The 23848-nt window shown below is 65.8% G+C and overlaps 1 protein-coding gene across 1 annotated transcript in view; it reads right to left on the minus strand.

The window, feature by feature from the left end:
* LOC125437726 (basic proline-rich protein-like) overlaps positions 1–22701 on the minus strand; it is a gene marked incomplete at its 5' end in the record, with an annotated part of 40957 nt that extends 18256 nt beyond the window's left edge. Inside the window, one exon of the mRNA XM_048505604.1 lies at positions 21694–22701. Coding sequence (XP_048361561.1) covers positions 21694–22701 — 1008 coding nt within the window. The remainder of the gene's footprint in view (positions 1–21693) is intronic.
* Between the last annotated feature and the right edge of the window lie 1147 nt (positions 22702–23848).

The following is a 23848-nucleotide window of genomic DNA, read 5'->3' on the forward strand; positions in this document are numbered from 1 at the left end:
GAAAAGGGAACAAAAACAGAACTACAAAGATCTGATAAGATTGGGTTGGCTTGGGCCATTAGGCTCATTAGTGGTGGAAAGTGGGTCACGAGGAAACTATGTTCACAGAAATCCCCTGCTGGATTAGTTCTTAATCAGTCCATCGGGGGGGGGGGGGGGATTATTACTTTTCTGAGCTTTAAATGATCGTAATTCTGCAATTACAAAATTATAATAATGAAAAATTTAAAAATCAACAATATTGGGGGGGGTGCAATTTCACTGCTTGTCTCAGGCACCGTTTATGTAGATAGACCATGGCAAAATTATATCAACTCAGGAGGGATGTTAGTCATCCATTATTTGGGAGTCAAAAGGTGGGGGCAGAGGAGTAATACATTGATCCTTCCCCTCCCTATCAAACAGCTGGTTAGTGTGGTTTTGGTTTACCTATCGGATTCAGTAGTGCAGTATGGCCACCCAATGGGGTTAGGACCTTAGGTAGCGCCACTGAATTTTTTTTTGTACAACGGTTATCTGTTTGGCACAGACCAAATACAATGGATGTAGGACATTATATAAACCATTGTGGGGGGAGGGGACTTCTCACCGGTCCTGTTTCCAACACAAGTTTGGCTTGTTTTGTTCTCCTCTTCCTGGGATTGACAAAGATTGCTAAATCAGATATCCTTTTGCACAATCCCGGGTTGGAGGCACTCTCACACAAACACAACAGGTAGGAGATGCTTTATTTCCATTCCTTCCATCCATTCATTTTAAATTCCATGCTGTCCACTGTCAAGGTGAATCTGCCTGCCATTCTGTGAAGGTTGCTCAGCAGTTTGTGGGCAGATTCTCTGAGTGCCTGACAGGATACAAAGTCCCCCAAGCATGGTTTCTCCCTGTGGCAGCCAATATGACTGATCTACAGCAACACATTAGTTATTGTCCAGTCATTGCAGAGAGTTCCAATTTTCTTTTTTCTTTTGTGTGTTGCGCAGCTACATGGGTGCAGCCAATCATATTGTGGGATGATCAGCATGGCTGTGGGGTCCATTTCTGTATGCCTGTGCAGCTAAGCATGTGTTGCAGGAAATTCAAAAGAGAGAAAGAAGGGTCTCCATGTGAACACATGAAAGCCACCCAGCTCCAGTTGCTGCCTGAATGGGTGAAGGGCATACATATGAACTGGAAAAAGGAAAATGCATTCCTTCGTAACAACTGCAACCCATTAAACATAGGAAACCACCTGTGTTGTTTTCACTATGTGGAACAATGTTCTCTCTTTGGTGGAAATAGATGCTTTGCTTAGCTTCTCTTTGGGATCATACCATAACAGTATTAGAAAATTAAGGTCAGATAACCTAGTTGCTAAGGAAACCTCTCTAGATTAAAGTCAGATGAAAAGAGGTGAGAATGTTGATTAGAATTAATTTACCAAAGTACGTATACTAATTGTCTTTGATTCGAGGACATTGATTCTTTCTCTTCAATCTATAAGGATTTAAAATAAATGCTCATGTTCACCAGTTTGACTCAAGTAATGGTGTTTAAGGTGGAATCTTTTGTGTAACAAAATGGAATAGTAAGCTCTCAACATGTTCAACATCTGCTTAAGTTTGAATGGTATCGGGGTTCGAGATTCAGCCTTAAATTGGCTGATCTTGTTCCTCCGAGATCGGGGACAGCAGGTGGCATCGGGGGGTGAGATCTCCAAGCGTCGCCCCATTATGTGTGGGGTGCCGCAAGGAGCGATACTCTCCCCGATGCTTTTTAATATCTACATGCACCCCCTGGCGAGTCTAGTTCGGAGTTTTGGGCTGCGGTGTCACCAATACGCTGATGACACCCAGCTCTTGTTCACAATGGAGGGCAGCCCGACCTCGGCCCCTGATGCTCTCCAGCATTGTCTTGATGCTGTGGCTGGTTGGTTGAGTGCAAGTCGGCTGAAGTTGAATCCCACTAAGACGGAGGTCCTGTGGCTGGGTCGGGGGGAGTGTCCGGTGGCCTTTGGCCTGCCTACCTTTCTTGGCGAGACGTTAAAATTAACTTCGTCCGCCAAGAGCCTGGGGGTGACTCTGGATCCATCTCTATCATTGGTGGCCCAGGTCACCCAGACAGCCCAGGCAGCTTTTTACCATCTGCGGCAGGCACGGCAACTGGCCCCGTATCTCTCCCGTTCTGATCTGGCCACTGTGATCCATGCCACGGTCACCTCTAGATTAGACTACTGTAACTCGCTCTACGCGGGCTTACCTTTGGCCATGATCCGGAAACTGAAACTCGTACAGAAAGCGGCAGCCAGACTCCTTTCCGGAGCAACAGCAAGGGACCGGATTACTCCGGTCCTATACCAACTGCACTGGCTGCCGATCGAGTACCGGGTCATGTTTAAAGTTTTGGTTTTGACCTTTAAAGCCATTCGCGGCCTTGGCCCTGCATATCTAAGGGACCGTCTCTCCCTATATTGCCCTTCTAGGCCCCTCCGTTCATCGGAGGCGGACCTACTGGTGATCCCTGGCCCCAAGGCGATCCGGCTGGCCTCTACAAGGGCCAGGGCTTTTACGGCTCTGGCCCCTACCTGGTGGAACAGGCTTCCAGGTGAGATCAGGGCCCTGCAGGATTTACAAAGTTTCCGCAGGGCCTGTAAAACGGACCTGTTCCGCCAGGCGTTTGACCAGCCGGGATGATATCAACCGCAATAATAAGTAAACATCTGGCCTCCCGTGGGTTCATAAAAGGGGGAATAGAATAGAATAGTTGAAGCCATCTCTAGTTTAATATTTTATGTATTTTAATTAACTTATATTTATGATGTTTTAAATTTTTATGTTGTTGGAAACCGCCCTGAGCCTTCGGGGAGGGCGGTATACAAATATAATAAAAAAATAAAAAATAAATAAATGGAGCATATTGCTGTTGTATTTCTAACAACTGAATTTTCAATGGTCTCTTTTTATCTTTTTATTGTCTGGTATTCATACGTTTTTCACTGTCTTTTTGTTTCTTTTGTGACGTAAGATATCATTATTTATTTATTTATTTATTTATTATTTGATTTCGTATACCGCCCTATCCCCAAAGGGCTCAGGGCGGTGAACAATATAAAAGCATATATAAACATAAATATATAAAAGTTTAAAATTTTCATTCTAAAACAGTATCCCACGAACCCATATGCAACCCTCCCAAGAAGAGTGATGGGTCCCGATGATGTTAGGGACCCTATACAGCAGGGGGAGGATGAAAGCAGGGCACCCTCAGCGGCTGGTCTCTCCGAAGGCCCGGTGGAACAATTCGGTCTTGCAGGCCCTACGGAACTCTTCAAGGTCCCGCAGGGCCCGGACAGCTGGTGGTAGAGTGTTCCACCAGGCAGGGGCCAGAGCCGTAAAGGCCCTGGCCCGAGTGGAGGCCAGCCGCATCATTGAGGGGCCAGGGATCTCCAGTAAATTGGCCTCTGCTGAGCGCAGAGGTCGACTCGGGACATATGGGGTAATGCGGTCCCGAAGGTACGAGGGTCCCAGGCCACGTAAGGCCTTAAAGGTCAACACCAACACCTTGAAGATGATTCGGAACTCCACTGGGAGCCAATGCAGCTGGTGCAACACAGGCTGGATATGATCCCAGATGGCACTGCCTGTGAGCAGACGTGCAGCTGCATTTTGGACCAGTTTTAGCTTCCGAATCAGACACAAGGGAAGGCCCGCGTAGAGCGAGTTACAATAGTCTAGCCTGGAGGTGACCGTTGCATGGATCACAGTGGCTAGGTCAGCGTTGGAGAGGAAGGGAGCCAGCCGTCGGGCCTGTCGAAGATGGAAAAACGCAACCCGGGTTGTATGGGCCACCTGGGTCTCCATTGAAAGAGACGAATCCAGGTGGACCCCCAGGCTGCGAACGGAGGAGGTCGGCGCCAATGTGACCCCCTCCCACACCGGCGGCTGGAATTCCCCAATCTCTCCCCCCCGGCCAAGCCAGAGGATCTCCGTCTTCGATGGATTCAGTTTTAACCTGCTCTGTTGTAACCAACCAGCGACCGCCTCCAAACAATGCTGTAGAGCTGCAGGGGCGGTGACAGCTCCCGCCTCCATCGACAGAATGAGCTGAGTGTCATCAGCATACTGATGGCAGACCAGCCCAAAGCTCCGTACCAACTGAGCAAGGGGTCGCATATAGATGTTAAATAACAGTGGGGACAACAATGCCCCCTGAGGCACACCACAATGAAGCGGGCACCTCTGGGAAGCTTTGTCCCCACACCACACTTGCTGACTCCGCCCCCGGAGGAACGAGACAATCCATTGAAGGACAGTGCCCCGGACCCCGGAGGCGGCCAGGCGGTGGGCCAAAAGGTCGTGGTCGACCACATCAAACGCTGCGGTGAGATCTAACAACACCAGCAGCGCCGATCTGCCTTGGTCAAGTTGCATATGGAGCGTATCTGTGACAGCGACGAGAATCGTCTCCGTCCCATGCCCAGCACGGAAGCCGGACTGGAAGGGGTCGAAAGCTGATGTTTCATCCAGGAAACCCTGAAGCTGCTCCAACACCACTCTCTCAATTACCTTCCCCAGAAACGAAAGATTCGAGACGGGGCGGTAATTGGCCAGATCTCCAGGATCTAACGATGGTCTTTTCAAGAGTGGGCGGACCACTGCCTCCTTCAACCCATCTGGAAAGACTCCTTGCTCAAGAGAGTCATTGATGATTTTCAACAGGTGGGGTCGTAACTCCTCCCGGCAAGTTTTAATTAGCCAGGAAGGGCACGGATCCAGAGGACAGGTAGTAGGTCTAACAGCAGCCAAGATCCTGTCAACAGCAGCTTCGGAGAGCAGGGAAAACCGGGCCAAACAAGGGCCAGAAGATGGCAAGGGAGCCTCCAGTTCACTAATTGTAGTTAAGGTGGCAGGAAGGTCCTGGTGGAGCAACGCGACTTTGTCTGCAAAAAAGCTCATAAATGCCTCACAGCTAATAGCCAATTCACGATTTGTAGAACCCTCTGATAAAGAGGTCAAAGATCGAATTATCCGAAACAATTGAGCCGGGCGAGAGCTAGCAGATGCGAGAGAGGAAGAGAAGAAAGCCCTCTTCGCCTCCTTCGTCGCCATCTCATAGGCTTTCATAAACGTCCTATAGGATGTTCGCGCAGCTTCGTCACGAGCTTTCCTCCACACTCGCTCTAGACGTCTGAGCACCCGTTTCATCTGGCGCAGCTCCTCTGTATACCATGGAGCCTGCCGTGAGCGGGGGCGCAGAGGACGCCGGGGAGCAACAGTCTTGATGGCATCAGAGAGGCGGGAATTCCAATCCTCCACTTGCTCATCGAGTGTGCCGGCGGGTTCAGGGTCCCGCAGAGCATTCAGGAAACCAATTGGATCCATAAGTCTCTGTGGGCGGGCATAAATCAGCCCGTCGCCTAGACAGGGGCGGCGCAGCATGTCAAGCCGCAGCTTCAGGGCATAGTGGTCGGACCATGGCACTCTATCAATAGAGGATACGACCAGATTAACCCCCGACCCAAAGACCAAATCCAGCGTGTGCCCGGCCTCATGGGTGGGGCCAGAATTTATTAAGGAGAGGCCTAGAGTCGCCATGGATGACACTAGGTCCGCAGCCGCCATACATGAGGCGGTGTCGACATGGACATTGAAGTCACCCAGGACAATAAGCCTGGGAAACCTCAACGCCCAGTCGGCCACCACCTCTAGCAGCCGCAGAAGGCCGTCCCCCGGTGCGCTAGGCGACCGGTACACCAGAAGGACCGCCAACCTCTCCATGGCCAACCACTCCAGGCCGACACACTCCATGCCGGTGATCTCCGGGACGGGGACTGCCCTGAAGGGAATGGAATTGCGGATGAACATTGCTACACCACCACCCCGGCCCTGGGTTCGAGACTGGTGGAGGCACGCGAAACCTGGGGGCGCGACCCCGCCTAAGGCTACGGTCTCGCCCTCACGTACCCAGGTTTCGGTGACACAAGCCAGGTCCATTTGCAGATCTCCGAGAAAATCCCGGAGTACTGCGGTCTTATTGTTTATGGACCTGGCATTAATCAGCACCAGAGACGAAGCAGAGTATCCCTGAACCCAGCCATCCTCGTTCCTAGGGATAGGTCAGAGGTCAGAAAGCAAACGAGCACATCTACTTCTCGTCCGCTGTCTATCATATGGCCGCCGCCTACCGCTATACTTACCCCGTCCCATTAGTACTGGGATCCTCAGCCCCAACCATGGTGCCCCAATTCCTCCCCCATCTTCTTCCATTTCCTAATCTAAGCCTACTAGACTCCTCCACTATAGTGGACTCAGTCCTCTGCTGTATTAGGAATTTGTAACAAATATCTTATTGGTGACCTGTAATATGCTATAGAGCCCACTCTCCTGGGAGATCTCCAGGACTCACCTGAAGGTTTGAGCAAATTCAAAGCACTTCCTTGGAAGGCAGGTTGAAGTTTGCACTTGAAGAATTCAAATACAAATACAAATACAAAACCTTTAATGGCATATAAAGAGTGGTAAAATACAGATTATGTTAAAACCAATTGACTTGAAGAATTCATGGGTGCTTTTTGGCTTCTGGTAGGTGATAGGGGAGAGATAAGTTGGTTTCCCTAACAAGTTGCTGAGTCTCACTATGGACTTGCTTTATGACTTCTTTACTTAATTTGGCTGCCTTCCATTCCTTCTTAGACTCCTTTAATAATGGTCCCTCACAGTCATCCAGCACATGCTTGTAATATTCAGTTAATGAAAACAGTTTCTAGTTGTTGTTGTTTTCATTTTCTCTTTTGTTGCTGCCTTCATTGACTCAAGCAACTCTAGGTCTTCTTAGAAGGAATCCTTCTCATACTCCTCCAAACCATTTCAAAGAGGTCTTTATCAGCCAATGCTACTCCTGAAGTAGCTTCTGCAGGAGTCTATTGCATATCCTGCAGCTGTGGAAAGGTCTACATAGGAACCACAAAATGCAGCATTCAGACTCATCTTAAGGAGCACAAAAGACGCTGTTGGCTTAACCATCCTGAAAAATCTGCAGGTGCAGAACATGTCTTAATCAAAACTGGACATAACATTTTATTTGAAAACACTGAAATTCTGGACAATTCAGAAGGTTACTTTGTCAGACTGCACAGGGAGGCCATTGAAATTCACAAACACCAACTTCAACAGGAGAGAAGAGACTCTGAGAATTAACAAAGCTTGGCTACCAGTACTTAAAAATATCAGAAGCAAACCCCAAGGGCATGCTAAATTCATGGACTCCACTTAAACACAGGATTTGCATTTACCAATACTACTGCTGCTGCAGGGCATGAAAATGTGAATCACTCCCTGGACTGATAAGCCCCACCCACAATACAATACTATCAATTACATCTTTGCATAACAATCTCCACCCAAACACTTACTGATTGGTTCCCCACCCTGGGACATGGACAATATATACCCCAAACATTTCCTTATCTCTGGACACAGTGTGTAACAGACTTCCCTCTGTGATACACCTCTGAAGATGCCAGCCACAGATGCAGGTGAAACGTTAGGAACAAGATCCACCAGGCCACGGCCACACAGCCTGGAAAACCCACCAGAACTAGGTTCCTTTGTAGAAAGATCTGGCTTGTATGTTCACAGTTCCAATCACCAGATTTAAGTACAGAAAGATCTGGTTGACTTCACTATTAAAATATAAGAGATACAAGTTAAGTTGTCCGGATTTAGGGTATTTAGCTATGGTAACTCTATTCAGGGTAGACAGCATGGTATAGCTCTATCTTGTCATATCTCAGACCCTACGTAGGGTCTGTACATGGAAGGGAGACTTCCGAGGAAGACAGCTGAGGAAGGCAATGGAAAACCACCTCTCATCCTCACTTGTCTTAGAAGCCCCTTACTGGGGTCACCATACATTTGTTGCAACTTGGTGGTACCTTACACATGCACACACACGTCTATGGTAACCCTATAGTATCTTTATTTCATAGGTTTGCTACCTCCAGGTTGAGAAATACCTGGAGATTGTGAGGATAGAGTCGGAGGAGGGCAAGATTTGGGAGGAAGGGAACTTCAGTGGGGCATGATGCCATGCAGTACAGCTTCCAAAGTAGCCATTTTCTCCAAATTAACTAATCTCTGTCACCTGTAGTCATAATCTTGGAGATCTCCAGCCACCACCTGGAGGTTGACAACCCAACTATTTCTAATGCTGGTTTGGTTGCTGGATTCTGTTTTAAGGTATTGCAGACTTGACTCTGGAACATGACTTCAGTAGATGCACATTAGAAGCAGGCATGGTGGCCTCCTCTGTGTTTTAGGTCTAGGTGCCCTGTCAGTGGTTTTGATTTGAACACCATCACATAGCTCTTATCACTTCCAAAATTTCCAATACCTGACAAATTTGTTTGTTATTATCCTCTCGCCACTGTGTTCTAGCTTTATTTCCATACAACTCCGATAAGAAATAGTGCAATTAAAATATAATACATCTGTGGAGATTTTAAATTAAAAAGTGCGAATTGAAAGATTCCTCCTACGCATTTTTGTGGAAATAGAACATTCTTAATGGGAACTGCAGGACATTCATCATAGAAGCACATGAAAACCCCACCGAAGGAACATAATTTTAACTTATGTGGTATGCATTGAAAGAAATGGCTTGATAGGCTGAAAACTTAGTGTATGATTGCTTTCTACAAAAAAAGTCTTTTATTGACCTAGTATCATGCTGCTGTATGGGTTAGTTCTTTTACTTACTCGAGGGTAATCACAGTTGCTTAAGATTAAATGGGCTACCTAATTTTGAGGGAAAAAAGATTTAAAAGGGACACAATGCACAAGGTAGGCATGCAAGGATCTGAGAAGGCGGGGAAAGCATATTTAATGCTTAACTAGCAAGAACCTTCAAAAAAGTCTCAAAATATATATAATAAAGAAATTCCTACAAATAAAATAATAACATTTTAAAAAAAACAGAAACGTGGATGCTCTTTCCTGTTTGCAAAATGAGTAATAGAGGCTTCGGGATGCAGTCCCTAATAGCTAAAATGGGCATCATTTCAACAGATCTATAATCATATCTCTCAGTGCTAGGCTGATAGGAGCTGCAGAGAACTCTTATTCAGGTCACTATGGGGACATATAAAGGAGAACCTTCCCACCAAATGTGTTTTTGTTAAAGCCACCTCTCATGTGGTTATTAGCTATGACTAAGAAAAAGACTGTCACCCTCTTTTTGTGCATCTTTGTTTTCATTTCCCATTTAAATAGCCATTTGGTTGATTTGCATACCACTCTTCTTCCTTAACAAGGAACACAAAGGGGGTTCATAGTTTTAAAACCATAAAATATCTGTAATAAAAACTAATTCTTCGGTATTACTGTGTTTAATAATTGGTACTGCAATAATCATTCTGAGACTTTCCAGAATAAAAAAGGACTTCTCATTCCTTCAGAAGGCCTACAGTGCTGGTCTCAATCCAGCTTCCTGGAAAGGGAGGCCCAGAGCCTGGTGAAAGCAACTGGGAAAAGCCCTTCACAAGTCTTTGCCATTGTTAGCTCAGATATTGTGGGTTTCAGCAATTTTAGCAGAAAGGCCTTATTCAAAGATCTGTGACAGATTTATAGGAGAGAATATTCCTTTGTTTTGTAGCCAACCTATTTAAAGCTTTAAAGATAAAAGACAACAACTTCAAATAGGCTGATCAGATTTCTGGCACTGACAGGAATCACTCTGTCCTGAGCCCATTCCCTAGTCCACAGCTGCTTGGTGGAGCAGTGGGAGCGAAAACGAAGAGGAGGGGAATCATCACCCCTCCAACACTACTATGTCACTTCTGGCATGCACCTGGAAGTGATGTCACTGTATTGGTACAATGTTCTAAGATTCTAAAGAAACACACAGACTTGGTGGTATCTCTTCTGAGTTTATACCAAAAGTGCAAAGGGAAGGAATGAGCTGCCTTTTATAACTTGTATCTGTTTTGCTGAGGGGATAAGAATCTAGTCCCTTGTTGATCTTCTGATCAGCTGTGAGTCAGCTTCTGGCCAACAAGAAGCCACATACCTGTTTGGTAGCTGTCTGAGTTGTTCAATGCAATCCAAACATATCCCTGATTAGCTCATGGGCTGATTATGAGAGTCCAACAAGGTAGGTTTGTCTGCCAATTCACTCAAAAATTCACAGCATCTTCAATTGCCTCCCCAGTGTTGGAATAAGCGACTTCTCCATGCCTGGACAATGGGGGGGGGGGGCGCTATGTTCTATTGTTTGCTCTTCATGTCTCGGTTCTGCCCACCAACTCCTCCTTCACCCTGCAGCCATTTTCTTTCTTCTCCTTTGTACCAAGCACAATGGTAATGACTACCTGCTCCTGCTGGGGCTTTCCCACAGATGCATATCACACTTGCACATACATGATGGTGTGTCAGAATGCCCACTTGTGATTAGGTTTGGTAAATACCCTAAAATTTGGTAAAATTTGGATTCAGATTTATTTGGGCATAAAATTATCTGTAAACCCGAATAAGGCAAATAACATATTCGGATATACCTGAATATTCGGGTATATCCAAAAAAATTCAGGTCTATTTGGCCTGCAGGGGGCGCATTTTAAAAGCTAGAGGCCCCAAAATTTCAGAGTATGATCCGGAGACTATCCTGATGATGCCCCCCAAGGTTGGTAAAGTTTGGTTTGGAGGGAAGTTATGGACCCCCAAAGTGGGTGCCCACATCCCCCATTGTTTCCAATGGGAGCTAACAGGAGATGGGGGCTACTCCTTGGAGGGTCCATAACTTTGGTCCCCCTGAATCAAACCTCACTGAATCAAACCTTGGGGGTATCATAAGGGCAGTCTCTGGATGAGACCCCCAAATTTTAGTGCCAGTAGATTTAAAAATACCCCCCCTGATAGTCACCCAAAGAAATTTCCCCACATTCTGTGCTCTGAAGTGCTTTGACTCCATTGTAGTCAATGCGGAATTTCTTGGGGAAGGACTGTGGCGTGCACATTTTTCAAGGTAAAACCGCAACACTTTCAGGGTATCTTCAAGAGACTCTCTTGATGACACCACCCAGGTTTGGTGACCTTTGCTTCAGGGAGTTCAATGTTATGGGCCCCCAAAATGGTAGGGCCCATCTCCCTCTGCCACCCTGAAGCAAAGTTCACCAAACCTGGGTGATATCATCAAGAGAGTGTCCTGAAGATGCTCTGAAAGTTTTGTGCCTCTACCTTGAAAAATATGCACTCCACATCCCTCCTCCAGAAATTCCCCATTGGCTGCAATGGAGCCACTTTAGAGCATAGAATCTCCCAGCTCTCTTCTGCAAGTTCTATGGTGGGAAAAATTAATTGTTTTATCCCACCATAGACTTCAGTGGGGCTTGCTGTTATGTCCAGCTGACTCTGTGCTGGAAATTTTATTGGGGGCTCTGGCAGGGGGTCTTGCTCTTGATGGGGGTACTTATTTCCCGCAGGGGTGCTGATGTGTCTCCTGAAAGAAAGCCAATTTTGCTGAAGTTTGCATGTTTGGGCAATAGCTCTGTGGGCATCAGGTTCACCTTCAAATGGATGTCCACAGCATTTGTCCCTCCCATGTAAAGGCTGAAACACAAAAAAACACACACAAAAAAACCCGGAATACCTTGCATTCGGATTCGTTCAGATTTGGGCAGGACGTATTTGGCTGATTTTTGCCCGAGTATGCCTGTATTTGCCCAGATTTGGGCTGAATCTGGTATTTGTTGCATCCAAATCTCCAAGCCTACTGTGATAGGGAAATTTATCTCTTTTTATCTACTTTTCACCTGGAACAATGCTTGTGATCTGAAGTTACTTGAAATAAATGTACGGGGTTTTTTTTTGCATATATTTGTTTGGAAGAGCTTCTTTACTGCACTCACACACAGGGCTGGGCTGATCCATATTCAACCAAAATTCCAGAACCCAGGCAGTAAGGAAAGACACTATCCCCCATATCTTGTATTTCCCTATGAATTAGGGTGGTAGAGGCCACTCCCATCACTCACTCAAAAAGGACAGGGTGAAACATCTAGAAGGATTTGAAGCATAGCATGTACTGATCTTGGTCTGCCATTTTACCATAGAATGAACCTGTCTCACAAAAAGAGTTAAAACCAGTGACCTTTTGCTAACTTCCGAGCCCAGGGAAGTAGGGATAGCATATAAAATCTAATAAATGGTAAATAAATAATAAATAGCATATTGTATATTTTAAAAAATATTTTGACCCAGAAAACAGTGTTCAGATCTATAATTTACAGTCAGAAAAGCAATACTTTAATGACAGAGTGCATGTTTTGTGTACCAAAGATCCCAGATTCAGTTTGTAGCATTTCCCATTAAGATGCTTGTACAGCTGGTCCCAACTGGAATAGACTCTACTAAGTTAAATGGCTGGTCTCATTACAAGGTGGTTTCGAACATACATACATGGGTAAGGGCTTCCAGACTCCACATGACTTTCCAAGAAACAATCTTCGATTTCACAAACCACACATATCTTTATGAGCATTAGCAGTCTCTTTGAAGTGTGTTCCAAGAAAGAAGACTGAAATGCACATCTCTGTCCTATCTATATCTATCTGGGGATGAATCACAGGCCATTTTACATTAATAATGATGATGCCTTGTCAGACATCCCTGGCACATGGTAGCCCATTTAGTTTATTTATATGCATCTTACAGTTGTTGCTTTCTCTGTGCAAGCACTAATAAAGTGCTCAATGTGACTCTATTACCATACTTCTCACATTGCTCTTGAACAGCTCACTGTCCTTTCTTGTCAAATTGGGGGGGTGGGGGGTGGGGGTGGTTGGGTGGGGTGGGGGGGGGGGGGGGGGGATGGGTGGGGGGTGGTGGCGGGGTGGGGGGGGTGGCGGGGGGCGGGGTGTGGGGGGTAGGGGGGCGGTGGGGGGGGGGGGGGGTGGGGGGCGGGGGGGGGTGCGGGCGGGGGCGGGGTGGGGGAAGGGGGGGGTGGGGGGCGGGGGGGGTGGGGGGGGGGGGGGGTGGGGGGGGGGGGGGGTGGGGGGGGGGGGGGGTGGGGGGGGGGGGGGGTGGGGGGGGGGGGGGGTGGGGGGGGGGGGGGGTGGGGGGGGGGGGGGGTGGGGGGGGGGGGGGGTGGGGGGGGGGGGGGGTGGGGGGGGGGGGGGGTGGGGGGGGGGGGGGGTGGGGGGGGGGGGGGGTGGGGGGGGGGGGGGGTGGGGGGGGGGGGGGGTGGGGGGGGGGGGGGGTGGGGGGGGGGGGGGGTGGGGGGGGGGGGGGGTGGGGGGGGGGGGGGGTGGGGGGGGGGGGGGGTGGGGGGGGGGGGGGGTGGGGGGGGGGGGGGGTGGGGGGGGGGGGGGGTGGGGGGGGGGGGGGGTGGGGGGGGGGGGGGGTGGGGGGGGGGGGGGGTGGGGGGGGGGGGGGGTGGGGGGGGGGGGGGGTGGGGGGGGGGGGGGGTGGGGGGGGGGGGGGGTGGGGGGGGGGGGGGGTGGGGGGGGGGGGGGGTGGGGGGGGGGGGGGGTGGGGGGGGGGGGGGGTGGGGGGGGGGGGGGGTGGGGGGGGGGGGGGGTGGGGGGGGGGGGGGGTGGGGGGGGGGGGGGGTGGGGGGGGGGGGGGGTGGGGGGGGGGGGGGGTGGGGGGGGGGGGGGGTGGGGGGGGGGGGGGGTGGGGGGGGGGGGGGGTGGGGGGGGGGGGGGGTGGGGGGGGGGGGGGGTGGGGGGGGGGGGGGGTGGGGGGGGGGGGGGGTGGGGGGGGGGGGGGGTGGGGGGGGGGGGGGGTGGGGGGGGGGGGGGGTGGGGGGGGGGGGGGGTGGGGGGGGGGGGGGGTGGGGGGGGGGGGGGGTGGGGGGGGGGGGGGGTGGGGGGGGGGGGGGGTGGGGGGGGGGGGGGGTGGGGGGGGGGGGGGGTGGGGGGGGGGGGGGGTGGGGGGGGGGGGGGGTGGGGGGGGGGGGGGGTGGGGGGGGGGGGGGGTGGGGGGGGGGGGGGGTGGGGGGGGGGGGGGGTGGGGGGGGGGGGGGGTGGGGGGGGGGGGGGGTGGGGGGGGGGGGGGGTGGGGGGGGGGGGGGGTGGGGGGGGGGGGGGGTGGGGGGGGGGGGGGGTGGGGGGGGGGGGGGGTGGGGGGGGGGGGGGGTGGGGGGGGGGGGGGGTGGGGGGGGGGGGGGGTGGGGGGGGGGGGGGGTGGGGGGGGGGGGGGGTGGGGGGGGGGGGGGGTGGGGGGGGGGGGGGGTGGGGGGGGGGGGGGGTGGGGGGGGGGGGGGGTGGGGGGGGGGGGGGGTGGGGGGGGGGGGGGGTGGGGGGGGGGGGGGGTGGGGGGGGGGGGGGGTGGGGGGGGGGGGGGGTGGGGGGGGGGGGGGGTGGGGGGGGGGGGGGGTGGGGGGGGGGGGGGGTGGGGGGGGGGGGGGGTGGGGGGGGGGGGGGGTGGGGGGGGGGGGGGGTGGGGGGGGGGGGGGGTGGGGGGGGGGGGGGGTGGGGGGGGGGGGGGGTGGGGGGGGGGGGGGGTGGGGGGGGGGGGGGGTGGGGGGGGGGGGGGGTGGGGGGGGGGGGGGGTGGGGGGGGGGGGGGGTGGGGGGGGGGGGGGGTGGGGGGGGGGGGGGGTGGGGGGGGGGGGGGGTGGGGGGGGGGGGGGGTGGGGGGGGGGGGGGGTGGGGGGGGGGGGGGGTGGGGGGGGGGGGGGGTGGGGGGGGGGGGGGGTGGGGGGGGGGGGGGGTGGGGGGGGGGGGGGGTGGGGGGGGGGGGGGGTGGGGGGGGGGGGGGGTGGGGGGGGGGGGGGGTGGGGGGGGGGGGGGGTGGGGGGGGGGGGGGGTGGGGGGGGGGGGGGGTGGGGGGGGGGGGGGGTGGGGGGGGGGGGGGGTGGGGGGGGGGGGGGGTGGGGGGGGGGGGGGGTGGGGGGGGGGGGGGGTGGGGGGGGGGGGGGGTGGGGGGGGGGGGGGGTGGGGGGGGGGGGGGGTGGGGGGGGGGGGGGGTGGGGGGGGGGGGGGGTGGGGGGGGGGGGGGGTGGGGGGGGGGGGGGGTGGGGGGGGGGGGGGGTGGGGGGGGGGGGGGGTGGGGGGGGGGGGGGGTGGGGGGGGGGGGGGGTGGGGGGGGGGGGGGGTGGGGGGGGGGGGGGGTGGGGGGGGGGGGGGGTGGGGGGGGGGGGGGGTGGGGGGGGGGGGGGGTGGGGGGGGGGGGGGGTGGGGGGGGGGGGGGGTGGGGGGGGGGGGGGGTGGGGGGGGGGGGGGGTGGGGGGGGGGGGGGGTGGGGGGGGGGGGGGGTGGGGGGGGGGGGGGGTGGGGGGGGGGGGGGGTGGGGGGGGGGGGGGGTGGGGGGGGGGGGGGGTGGGGGGGGGGGGGGGTGGGGGGGGGGGGGGGTGGGGGGGGGGGGGGGTGGGGGGGGGGGGGGGTGGGGGGGGGGGGGGGTGGGGGGGGGGGGGGGTGGGGGGGGGGGGGGGTGGGGGGGGGGGGGGGTGGGGGGGGGGGGGGGTGGGGGGGGGGGGGGGTGGGGGGGGGGGGGGGTGGGGGGGGGGGGGGGTGGGGGGGGGGGGGGGTGGGGGGGGGGGGGGGTGGGGGGGGGGGGGGGTGGGGGGGGGGGGGGGTGGGGGGGGGGGGGGGTGGGGGGGGGGGGGGGTGGGGGGGGGGGGGGGTGGGGGGGGGGGGGGGTGGGGGGGGGGGGGGGTGGGGGGGGGGGGGGGTGGGGGGGGGGGGGGGTGGGGGGGGGGGGGGGTGGGGGGGGGGGGGGGTGGGGGGGGGGGGGGGTGGGGGGGGGGGGGGGTGGGGGGGGGGGGGGGTGGGGGGGGGGGGGGGTGGGGGGGGGGGGGGGTGGGGGGGGGGGGGGGTGGGGGGGGGGGGGGGTGGGGGGGGGGGGGGGTGGGGGGGGGGGGGGGTGGGGGGGGGGGGGGGTGGGGGGGGGGGGGGGTGGGGGGGGGGGGGGGTGGGGGGGGGGGGGGGTGGGGGGGGGGGGGGGTGGGGGGGGGGGGGGGTGGGGGGGGGGGGGGGTGGGGGGGGGGGGGGGTGGGGGGGGGGGGGGGTGGGGGGGGGGGGGGGTGGGGGGGGGGGGGGGTGGGGGGGGGGGGGGGTGGGGGGGGGGGGGGGTGGGGGGGGGGGGGGGTGGGGGGGGGGGGGGGTGGGGGGGGGGGGGGGTGGGGGGGGGGGGGGGTGGGGGGGGGGGGGGGTGGGGGGGGGGGGGGGTGGGGGGGGGGGGGGGTGGGGGGGGGGGGGGGTGGGGGGGGGGGGGGGTGGGGGGGGGGGGGGGTGGGGGGGGGGGGGGGTGGGGGGGGGGGGGGGTGGGGGGGGGGGGGGGTGGGGGGGGGGGGGGGTGGGGGGGGGGGGGGGTGGGGGGGGGGGGGGGTGGGGGGGGGGGGGGGTGGGGGGGGGGGGGGGTGGGGGGGGGGGGGGGTGGGGGGGGGGGGGGGTGGGGGGGGGGGGGGGTGGGGGGGGGGGGGGGTGGGGGGGGGGGGGGGTGGGGGGGGGGGGGGGTGGGGGGGGGGGGGGGTGGGGGGGGGGGGGGGTGGGGGGGGGGGGGGGTGGGGGGGGGGGGGGGTGGGGGGGGGGGGGGGTGGGGGGGGGGGGGGGTGGGGGGGGGGGGGGGTGGGGGGGGGGGGGGGTGGGGGGGGGGGGGGGTGGGGGGGGGGGGGGGTGGGGGGGGGGGGGGGTGGGGGGGGGGGGGGGTGGGGGGGGGGGGGGGTGGGGGGGGGGGGGGGTGGGGGGGGGGGGGGGTGGGGGGGGGGGGGGGTGGGGGGGGGGGGGGGTGGGGGGGGGGGGGGGTGGGGGGGGGGGGGGGTGGGGGGGGGGGGGGGTGGGGGGGGGGGGGGGTGGGGGGGGGGGGGGGTGGGGGGGGGGGGGGGTGGGGGGGGGGGGGGGTGGGGGGGGGGGGGGGTGGGGGGGGGGGGGGGTGGGGGGGGGGGGGGGTGGGGGGGGGGGGGGGTGGGGGGGGGGGGGGGTGGGGGGGGGGGGGGGTGGGGGGGGGGGGGGGTGGGGGGGGGGGGGGGTGGGGGGGGGGGGGGGTGGGGGGGGGGGGGGGTGGGGGGGGGGGGGGGTGGGGGGGGGGGGGGGTGGGGGGGGGGGGGGGTGGGGGGGGGGGGGGGTGGGGGGGGGGGGGGGTGGGGGGGGGGGGGGGTGGGGGGGGGGGGGGGTGGGGGGGGGGGGGGGTGGGGGGGGGGGGGGGTGGGGGGGGGGGGGGGTGGGGGGGGGGGGGGGTGGGGGGGGGGGGGGGTGGGGGGGGGGGGGGGTGGGGGGGGGGGGGGGTGGGGGGGGGGGGGGGTGGGGGGGGGGGGGGGTGGGGGGGGGGGGGGGTGGGGGGGGGGGGGGGTGGGGGGGGGGGGGGGTGGGGGGGGGGGGGGGTGGGGGGGGGGGGGGGTGGGGGGGGGGGGGGGTGGGGGGGGGGGGGGGTGGGGGGGGGGGGGGGTGGGGGGGGGGGGGGGTGGGGGGGGGGGGGGGTGGGGGGGGGGGGGGGTGGGGGGGGGGGGGGGTGGGGGGGGGGGGGGGTGGGGGGGGGGGGGGGTGGGGGGGGGGGGGGGTGGGGGGGGGGGGGGGTGGGGGGGGGGGGGGGTGGGGGGGGGGGGGGGTGGGGGGGGGGGGGGGTGGGGGGGGGGGGGGGTGGGGGGGGGGGGGGGTGGGGGGGGGGGGGGGTGGGGGGGGGGGGGGGTGGGGGGGGGGGGGGGTGGGGGGGGGGGGGGGTGGGGGGGGGGGGGGGTGGGGGGGGGGGGGGGTGGGGGGGGGGGGGGGTGGGGGGGGGGGGGGGTGGGGGGGGGGGGGGGTGGGGGGGGGGGGGGGTGGGGGGGGGGGGGGGTGGGGGGGGGGGGGGGTGGGGGGGGGGGGGGGTGGGGGGGGGGGGGGGTGGGGGGGGGGGGGGGTGGGGGGGGGGGGGGGTGGGGGGGGGGGGGGGTGGGGGGGGGGGGGGGTGGGGGGGGGGGGGGGTGGGGGGGGGGGGGGGTGGGGGGGGGGGGGGGTGGGGGGGGGGGGGGGTGGGGGGGGGGGGGGGTGGGGGGGGGGGGGGGTGGGGGGGGGGGGGGGTGGGGGGGGGGGGGGGTGGGGGGGGGGGGGGGTGGGGGGGGGGGGGGGTGGGGGGGGGGGGGGGTGGGGGGGGGGGGGGGTGGGGGGGGGGGGGGGTGGGGGGGGGGGGGGGTGGGGGGGGGGGGGGGTGGGGGGGGGGGGGGGTGGGGGGGGGGGGGGGTGGGGGGGGGGGGGGGTGGGGGGGGGGGGGGGTGGGGGGGGGGGGGGGTGGGGGGGGGGGGGGGTGGGGGGGGGGGGGGGTGGGGGGGGGGGGGGGTGGGGGGGGGGGGGGGTGGGGGGGGGGGGGGGTGGGGGGGGGGGGGGGTGGGGGGGGGGGGGGGTGGGGGGGGGGGGGGGTGGGGGGGGGGGGGGGTGGGGGGGGGGGGGGGTGGGGGGGGGGGGGGGTGGGGGGGGGGGGGGGTGGGGGGGGGGGGGGGTGGGGGGGGGGGGGGGTGGGGGGGGGGGGGGGTGGGGGGGGGGGGGGGTGGGGGGGGGGGGGGGTGGGGGGGGGGGGGGGTGGGGGGGGGGGGGGGTGGGGGGGGGGGGGGGTGGGGGGGGGGGGGGGTGGGGGGGGGGGGGGGTGGGGGGGGGGGGGGGTGGGGGGGGGGGGGGGTGGGGGGGGGGGGGGGTGGGGGGGGGGGGGGGTGGGGGGGGGGGGGGGTGGGGGGGGGGGGGGGTGGGGGGGGGGGGGGGTGGGGGGGGGGGGGGGTGGGGGGGGGGGGGGGTGGGGGGGGGGGGGGGTGGGGGGGGGGGGGGGTGGGGGGGGGGGGGGGTGGGGGGGGGGGGGGGTGGGGGGGGGGGGGGGTGGGGGGGGGGGGGGGTGGGGGGGGGGGGGGGTGGGGGGGGGGGGGGGTGGGGGGGGGGGGGGGTGGGGGGGGGGGGGGGTGGGGGGGGGGGGGGGTGGGGGGGGGGGGGGGTGGGGGGGGGGGGGGGTGGGGGGGGGGGGGGGTGGGGGGGGGGGGGGGTGGGGGGGGGGGGGGGTGGGGGGGGGGGGGGGTGGGGGGGGGGGGGGGTGGGGGGGGGGGGGGGTGGGGGGGGGGGGGGGTGGGGGGGGGGGGGGGTGGGGGGGGGGGGGGGTGGGGGGGGGGGGGGGTGGGGGGGGGGGGGGGTGGGGGGGGGGGGGGGTGGGGGGGGGGGGGGGTGGGGGGGGGGGGGGGTGGGGGGGGGGGGGGGTGGGGGGGGGGGGGGGTGGGGGGGGGGGGGGGTGGGGGGGGGGGGGGGTGGGGGGGGGGGGGGGTGGGGGGGGGGGGGGGTGGGGGGGGGGGGGGGTGGGGGGGGGGGGGGGTGGGGGGGGGGGGGGGTGGGGGGGGGGGGGGGTGGGGGGGGGGGGGGGTGGGGGGGGGGGGGGGTGGGGGGGGGGGGGGGTGGGGGGGGGGGGGGGTGGGGGGGGGGGGGGGTGGGGGGGGGGGGGGGTGGGGGGGGGGGGGGGTGGGGGGGGGGGGGGGTGGGGGGGGGGGGGGGTGGGGGGGGGGGGGGGTGGGGGGGGGGGGGGGTGGGGGGGGGGGGGGGTGGGGGGGGGGGGGGGTGGGGGGGGGGGGGGGTGGGGGGGGGGGGGGGTGGGGGGGGGGGGGGGTGGGGGGGGGGGGGGGTGGGGGGGGGGGGGGGTGGGGGGGGGGGGGGGTGGGGGGGGGGGGGGGTGGGGGGGGGGGGGGGTGGGGGGGGGGGGGGGTGGGGGGGGGGGGGGGTGGGGGGGGGGGGGGGTGGGGGGGGGGGGGGGTGGGGGGGGGGGGGGGTGGGGGGGGGGGGGGGTGGGGGGGGGGGGGGGTGGGGGGGGGGGGGGGTGGGGGGGGGGGGGGGTGGGGGGGGGGGGGGGTGGGGGGGGGGGGGGGTGGGGGGGGGGGGGGGTGGGGGGGGGGGGGGGTGGGGGGGGGGGGGGGTGGGGGGGGGGGGGGGTGGGGGGGGGGGGGGGTGGGGGGGGGGGGGGGTGGGGGGGGGGGGGGGTGGGGGGGGGGGGGGGTGGGGGGGGGGGGGGGTGGGGGGGGGGGGGGGTGGGGGGGGGGGGGGGTGGGGGGGGGGGGGGGTGGGGGGGGGGGGGGGTGGGGGGGGGGGGGGGTGGGGGGGGGGGGGGGTGGGGGGGGGGGGGGGTGGGGGGGGGGGGGGGTGGGGGGGGGGGGGGGTGGGGGGGGGGGGGGGTGGGGGGGGGGGGGGGTGGGGGGGGGGGGGGGTGGGGGGGGGGGGGGGTGGGGGGGGGGGGGGGTGGGGGGGGGGGGGGGTGGGGGGGGGGGGGGGTGGGGGGGGGGGGGGGTGGGGGGGGGGGGGGGTGGGGGGGGGGGGGGGTGGGGGGGGGGGGGGGTGGGGGGGGGGGGGGGTGGGGGGGGGGGGGGGTGGGGGGGGGGGGGGGTGGGGGGGGGGGGGGGTGGGGGGGGGGGGGGGTGGGGGGGGGGGGGGGTGGGGGGGGGGGGGGGTGGGGGGGGGGGGGGGTGGGGGGGGGGGGGGGTGGGGGGGGGGGGGGGTGGGGGGGGGGGGGGGTGGGGGGGGGGGGGGGTGGGGGGGGGGGGGGGTGGGGGGGGGGGGGGGTGGGGGGGGGGGGGGGTGGGGGGGGGGGGGGGTGGGGGGGGGGGGGGGTGGGGGGGGGGGGGGGTGGGGGGGGGGGGGGGTGGGGGGGGGGGGGGGTGGGGGGGGGGGGGGGTGGGGGGGGGGGGGGGTGGGGGGGGGGGGGGGTGGGGGGGGGGGGGGGTGGGGGGGGGGGGGGGTGGGGGGGGGGGGGGGTGGGGGGGGGGGGGGGTGGGGGGGGGGGGGGGTGGGGGGGGGGGGGGGTGGGGGGGGGGGGGGGTGGGGGGGGGGGGGGGTGGGGGGGGGGGGGGGTGGGGGGGGGGGGGGGTGGGGGGGGGGGGGGGTGGGGGGGGGGGGGGGTGGGGGGGGGGGGGGGTGGGGGGGGGGGGGGGTGGGGGGGGGGGGGGGTGGGGGGGGGGGGGGGTGGGGGGGGGGGGGGGTGGGGGGGGGGGGGGGTGGGGGGGGGGGGGGGTGGGGGGGGGGGGGGGTGGGGGGGGGGGGGGGTGGGGGGGGGGGGGGGTGGGGGGGGGGGGGGGTGGGGGGGGGGGGGGGTGGGGGGGGGGGGGGGTGGGGGGGGGGGGGGGTGGGGGGGGGGGGGGGTGGGGGGGGGGGGGGGTGGGGGGGGGGGGGGGTGGGGGGGGGGGGGGGTGGGGGGGGGGGGGGGTGGGGGGGGGGGGGGGTGGGGGGGGGGGGGGGTGGGGGGGGGGGGGGGTGGGGGGGGGGGGGGGTGGGGGGGGGGGGGGGTGGGGGGGGGGGGGGGTGGGGGGGGGGGGGGGTGGGGGGGGGGGGGGGTGGGGGGGGGGGGGGGTGGGGGGGGGGGGGGGTGGGGGGGGGGGGGGGTGGGGGGGGGGGGGGGTGGGGGGGGGGGGGGGTGGGGGGGGGGGGGGGTGGGGGGGGGGGGGGGTGGGGGGGGGGGGGGGTGGGGGGGGGGGGGGGTGGGGGGGGGGGGGGGTGGGGGGGGGGGGGGGTGGGGGGGGGGGGGGGTGGGGGGGGGGGGGGGTGGGGGGGGGGGGGGGTGGGGGGGGGGGGGGGTGGGGGGGGGGGGGGGTGGGGGGGGGGGGGGGTGGGGGGGGGGGGGGGTGGGGGGGGGGGGGGGTGGGGGGGGGGGGGGGTGGGGGGGGGGGGGGGTGGGGGGGGGGGGGGGTGGGGGGGGGGGGGGGTGGGGGGGGGGGGGGGTGGGGGGGGGGGGGGGTGGGGGGGGGGGGGGGTGGGGGGGGGGGGGGGTGGGGGGGGGGGGGGGTGGGGGGGGGGGGGGGTGGGGGGGGGGGGGGGTGGGGGGGGGGGGGGGTGGGGGGGGGGGGGGGTGGGGGGGGGGGGGGGTGGGGGGGGGGGGGGGTGGGGGGGGGGGGGGGTGGGGGGGGGGGGGGGTGGGGGGGGGGGGGGGTGGGGGGGGGGGGGGGTGGGGGGGGGGGGGGGTGGGGGGGGGGGGGGGTGGGGGGGGGGGGGGGTGGGGGGGGGGGGGGGTGGGGGGGGGGGGGGGTGGGGGGGGGGGGGGGTGGGGGGGGGGGGGGGTGGGGGGGGGGGGGGGTGGGGGGGGGGGGGGGTGGGGGGGGGGGGGGGTGGGGGGGGGGGGGGGTGGGGGGGGGGGGGGGTGGGGGGGGGGGGGGGTGGGGGGGGGGGGGGGTGGGGGGGGGGGGGGGTGGGGGGGGGGGGGGGTGGGGGGGGGGGGGGGTGGGGGGGGGGGGGGGTGGGGGGGGGGGGGGGTGGGGGGGGGGGGGGGTGGGGGGGGGGGGGGGTGGGGGGGGGGGGGGGTGGGGGGGGGGGGGGGTGGGGGGGGGGGGGGGTGGGGGGGGGGGGGGGTGGGGGGGGGGGGGGGTGGGGGGGGGGGGGGGTGGGGGGGGGGGGGGGTGGGGGGGGGGGGGGGTGGGGGGGGGGGGGGGTGGGGGGGGGGGGGGGTGGGGGGGGGGGGGGGTGGGGGGGGGGGGGGGTGGGGGGGGGGGGGGGTGGGGGGGGGGGGGGGTGGGGGGGGGGGGGGGTGGGGGGGGGGGGGGGTGGGGGGGGGGGGGGGTGGGGGGGGGGGGGGGTGGGGGGGGGGGGGGGTGGGGGGGGGGGGGGGTGGGGGGGGGGGGGGGTGGGGGGGGGGGGGGGTGGGGGGGGGGGGGGGTGGGGGGGGGGGGGGGTGGGGGGGGGGGGGGGTGGGGGGGGGGGGGGGTGGGGGGGGGGGGGGGTGGTGGGGGGGGGGGGATGTGGGGGGGGGGGGGTGGGGGGGGGGGGGGGTGGGGGGGGGGGGGGGTGGGGGGGGGGGGGGGTGGGGGGCGGGGGGGGTGGGGGGGGGGGGTTAGGGGGGCAGGGGCGGGTGCCCGGGGGGGGGGGGGCGGGGGTTTGGGGGGGGGGGGGGGGGGGTTTGGGGGGGGGGGGGGGGGGGGGGGGGGGGGGGTGGGGGGGGGCTGTATGGCCGTGTTCTAGCAGCATTCTCTCCTGCGTTTTGCCTGCATCTGTGGCTGGCATCTTCAGAGGATCCTATCTATTCTGAAGATGCCAGCCACAGATGCAGGCGAAACATCAGGAGAGAATGCTGCTAGAACACGGCCATACAGCCCGGAAACCACATAGCACCCAAATGTTACCTCATTTCTTTGGCTCCTTCTGCACATGCAGAATAATGCACTTTCAATCCACTTTCAGTGCACTTTGCAGCTGGATTTTACTGTGCAAAATCAACTTGTGAAACAATTGTGAAATTGTTTGGACTGAAAGTGTCACTAGCTTTAAAAATGCACCCCTGACAGCCATCCCAAGAAATTTGCCTAGATTCTCTGCTTTGCAATGCCTTGGCTTGGTGAACTTTGCTTCTGGAAGTTCAACTTTATGGGGCCCCAAAAGGTTTATTTTGTTTCCCTGCTCCTGCATGTGAAGCCTGCTGGTTGAGTTTTCTCAGAATTCTCTTAGCACACCCCTCCCACCTCCCCCAGAAGCAAAGTTCACCAAGCCTGGATGCTATTACCAGGAGGGCCTCCTAGAGCCACCTTGAAAATCTGGTGCCTCTATCTTCAAAAATGTGCAGCCTGCTTACACACTCAGAAATTCCCCATTGGCTACAATAGAGCTAAGGCACTGCAGAGCAGAGAATCTTGGGCAATTTCCTGGGGTGTCTGTCAGGGGTGCATTCTTTTTTTAAAATATTTTTATTGATATTTTGGAATTATTACAGATTTATATTGTATATTTTGTATTCATCCTCCATATCCTTTCCCCCTTTTTCCCTCCTCCCCCCCTCTTCTTCTCTTCTTTAGATGCCCAGCAGCAGGTCCATTCTTTTCAATCTTCTTGTCCATTGTTCTTCTATAATTCCAATTTCGTTTAGCCACTCTTTGAATTCCATCCAAATCCACTTCATATCTTTTTGTTTTTCTTGCCATATTTGATTTCTTGACATTATGTCGAAAATTTCTAGTTGTATTTGCTCCCATAT

Source organism: Sphaerodactylus townsendi, linkage group LG01 (genome assembly GCF_021028975.2).
Source record: "Sphaerodactylus townsendi isolate TG3544 linkage group LG01, MPM_Stown_v2.3, whole genome shotgun sequence".
NCBI classification, from domain to species: domain Eukaryota; kingdom Metazoa; phylum Chordata; class Lepidosauria; order Squamata; family Sphaerodactylidae; genus Sphaerodactylus; species Sphaerodactylus townsendi.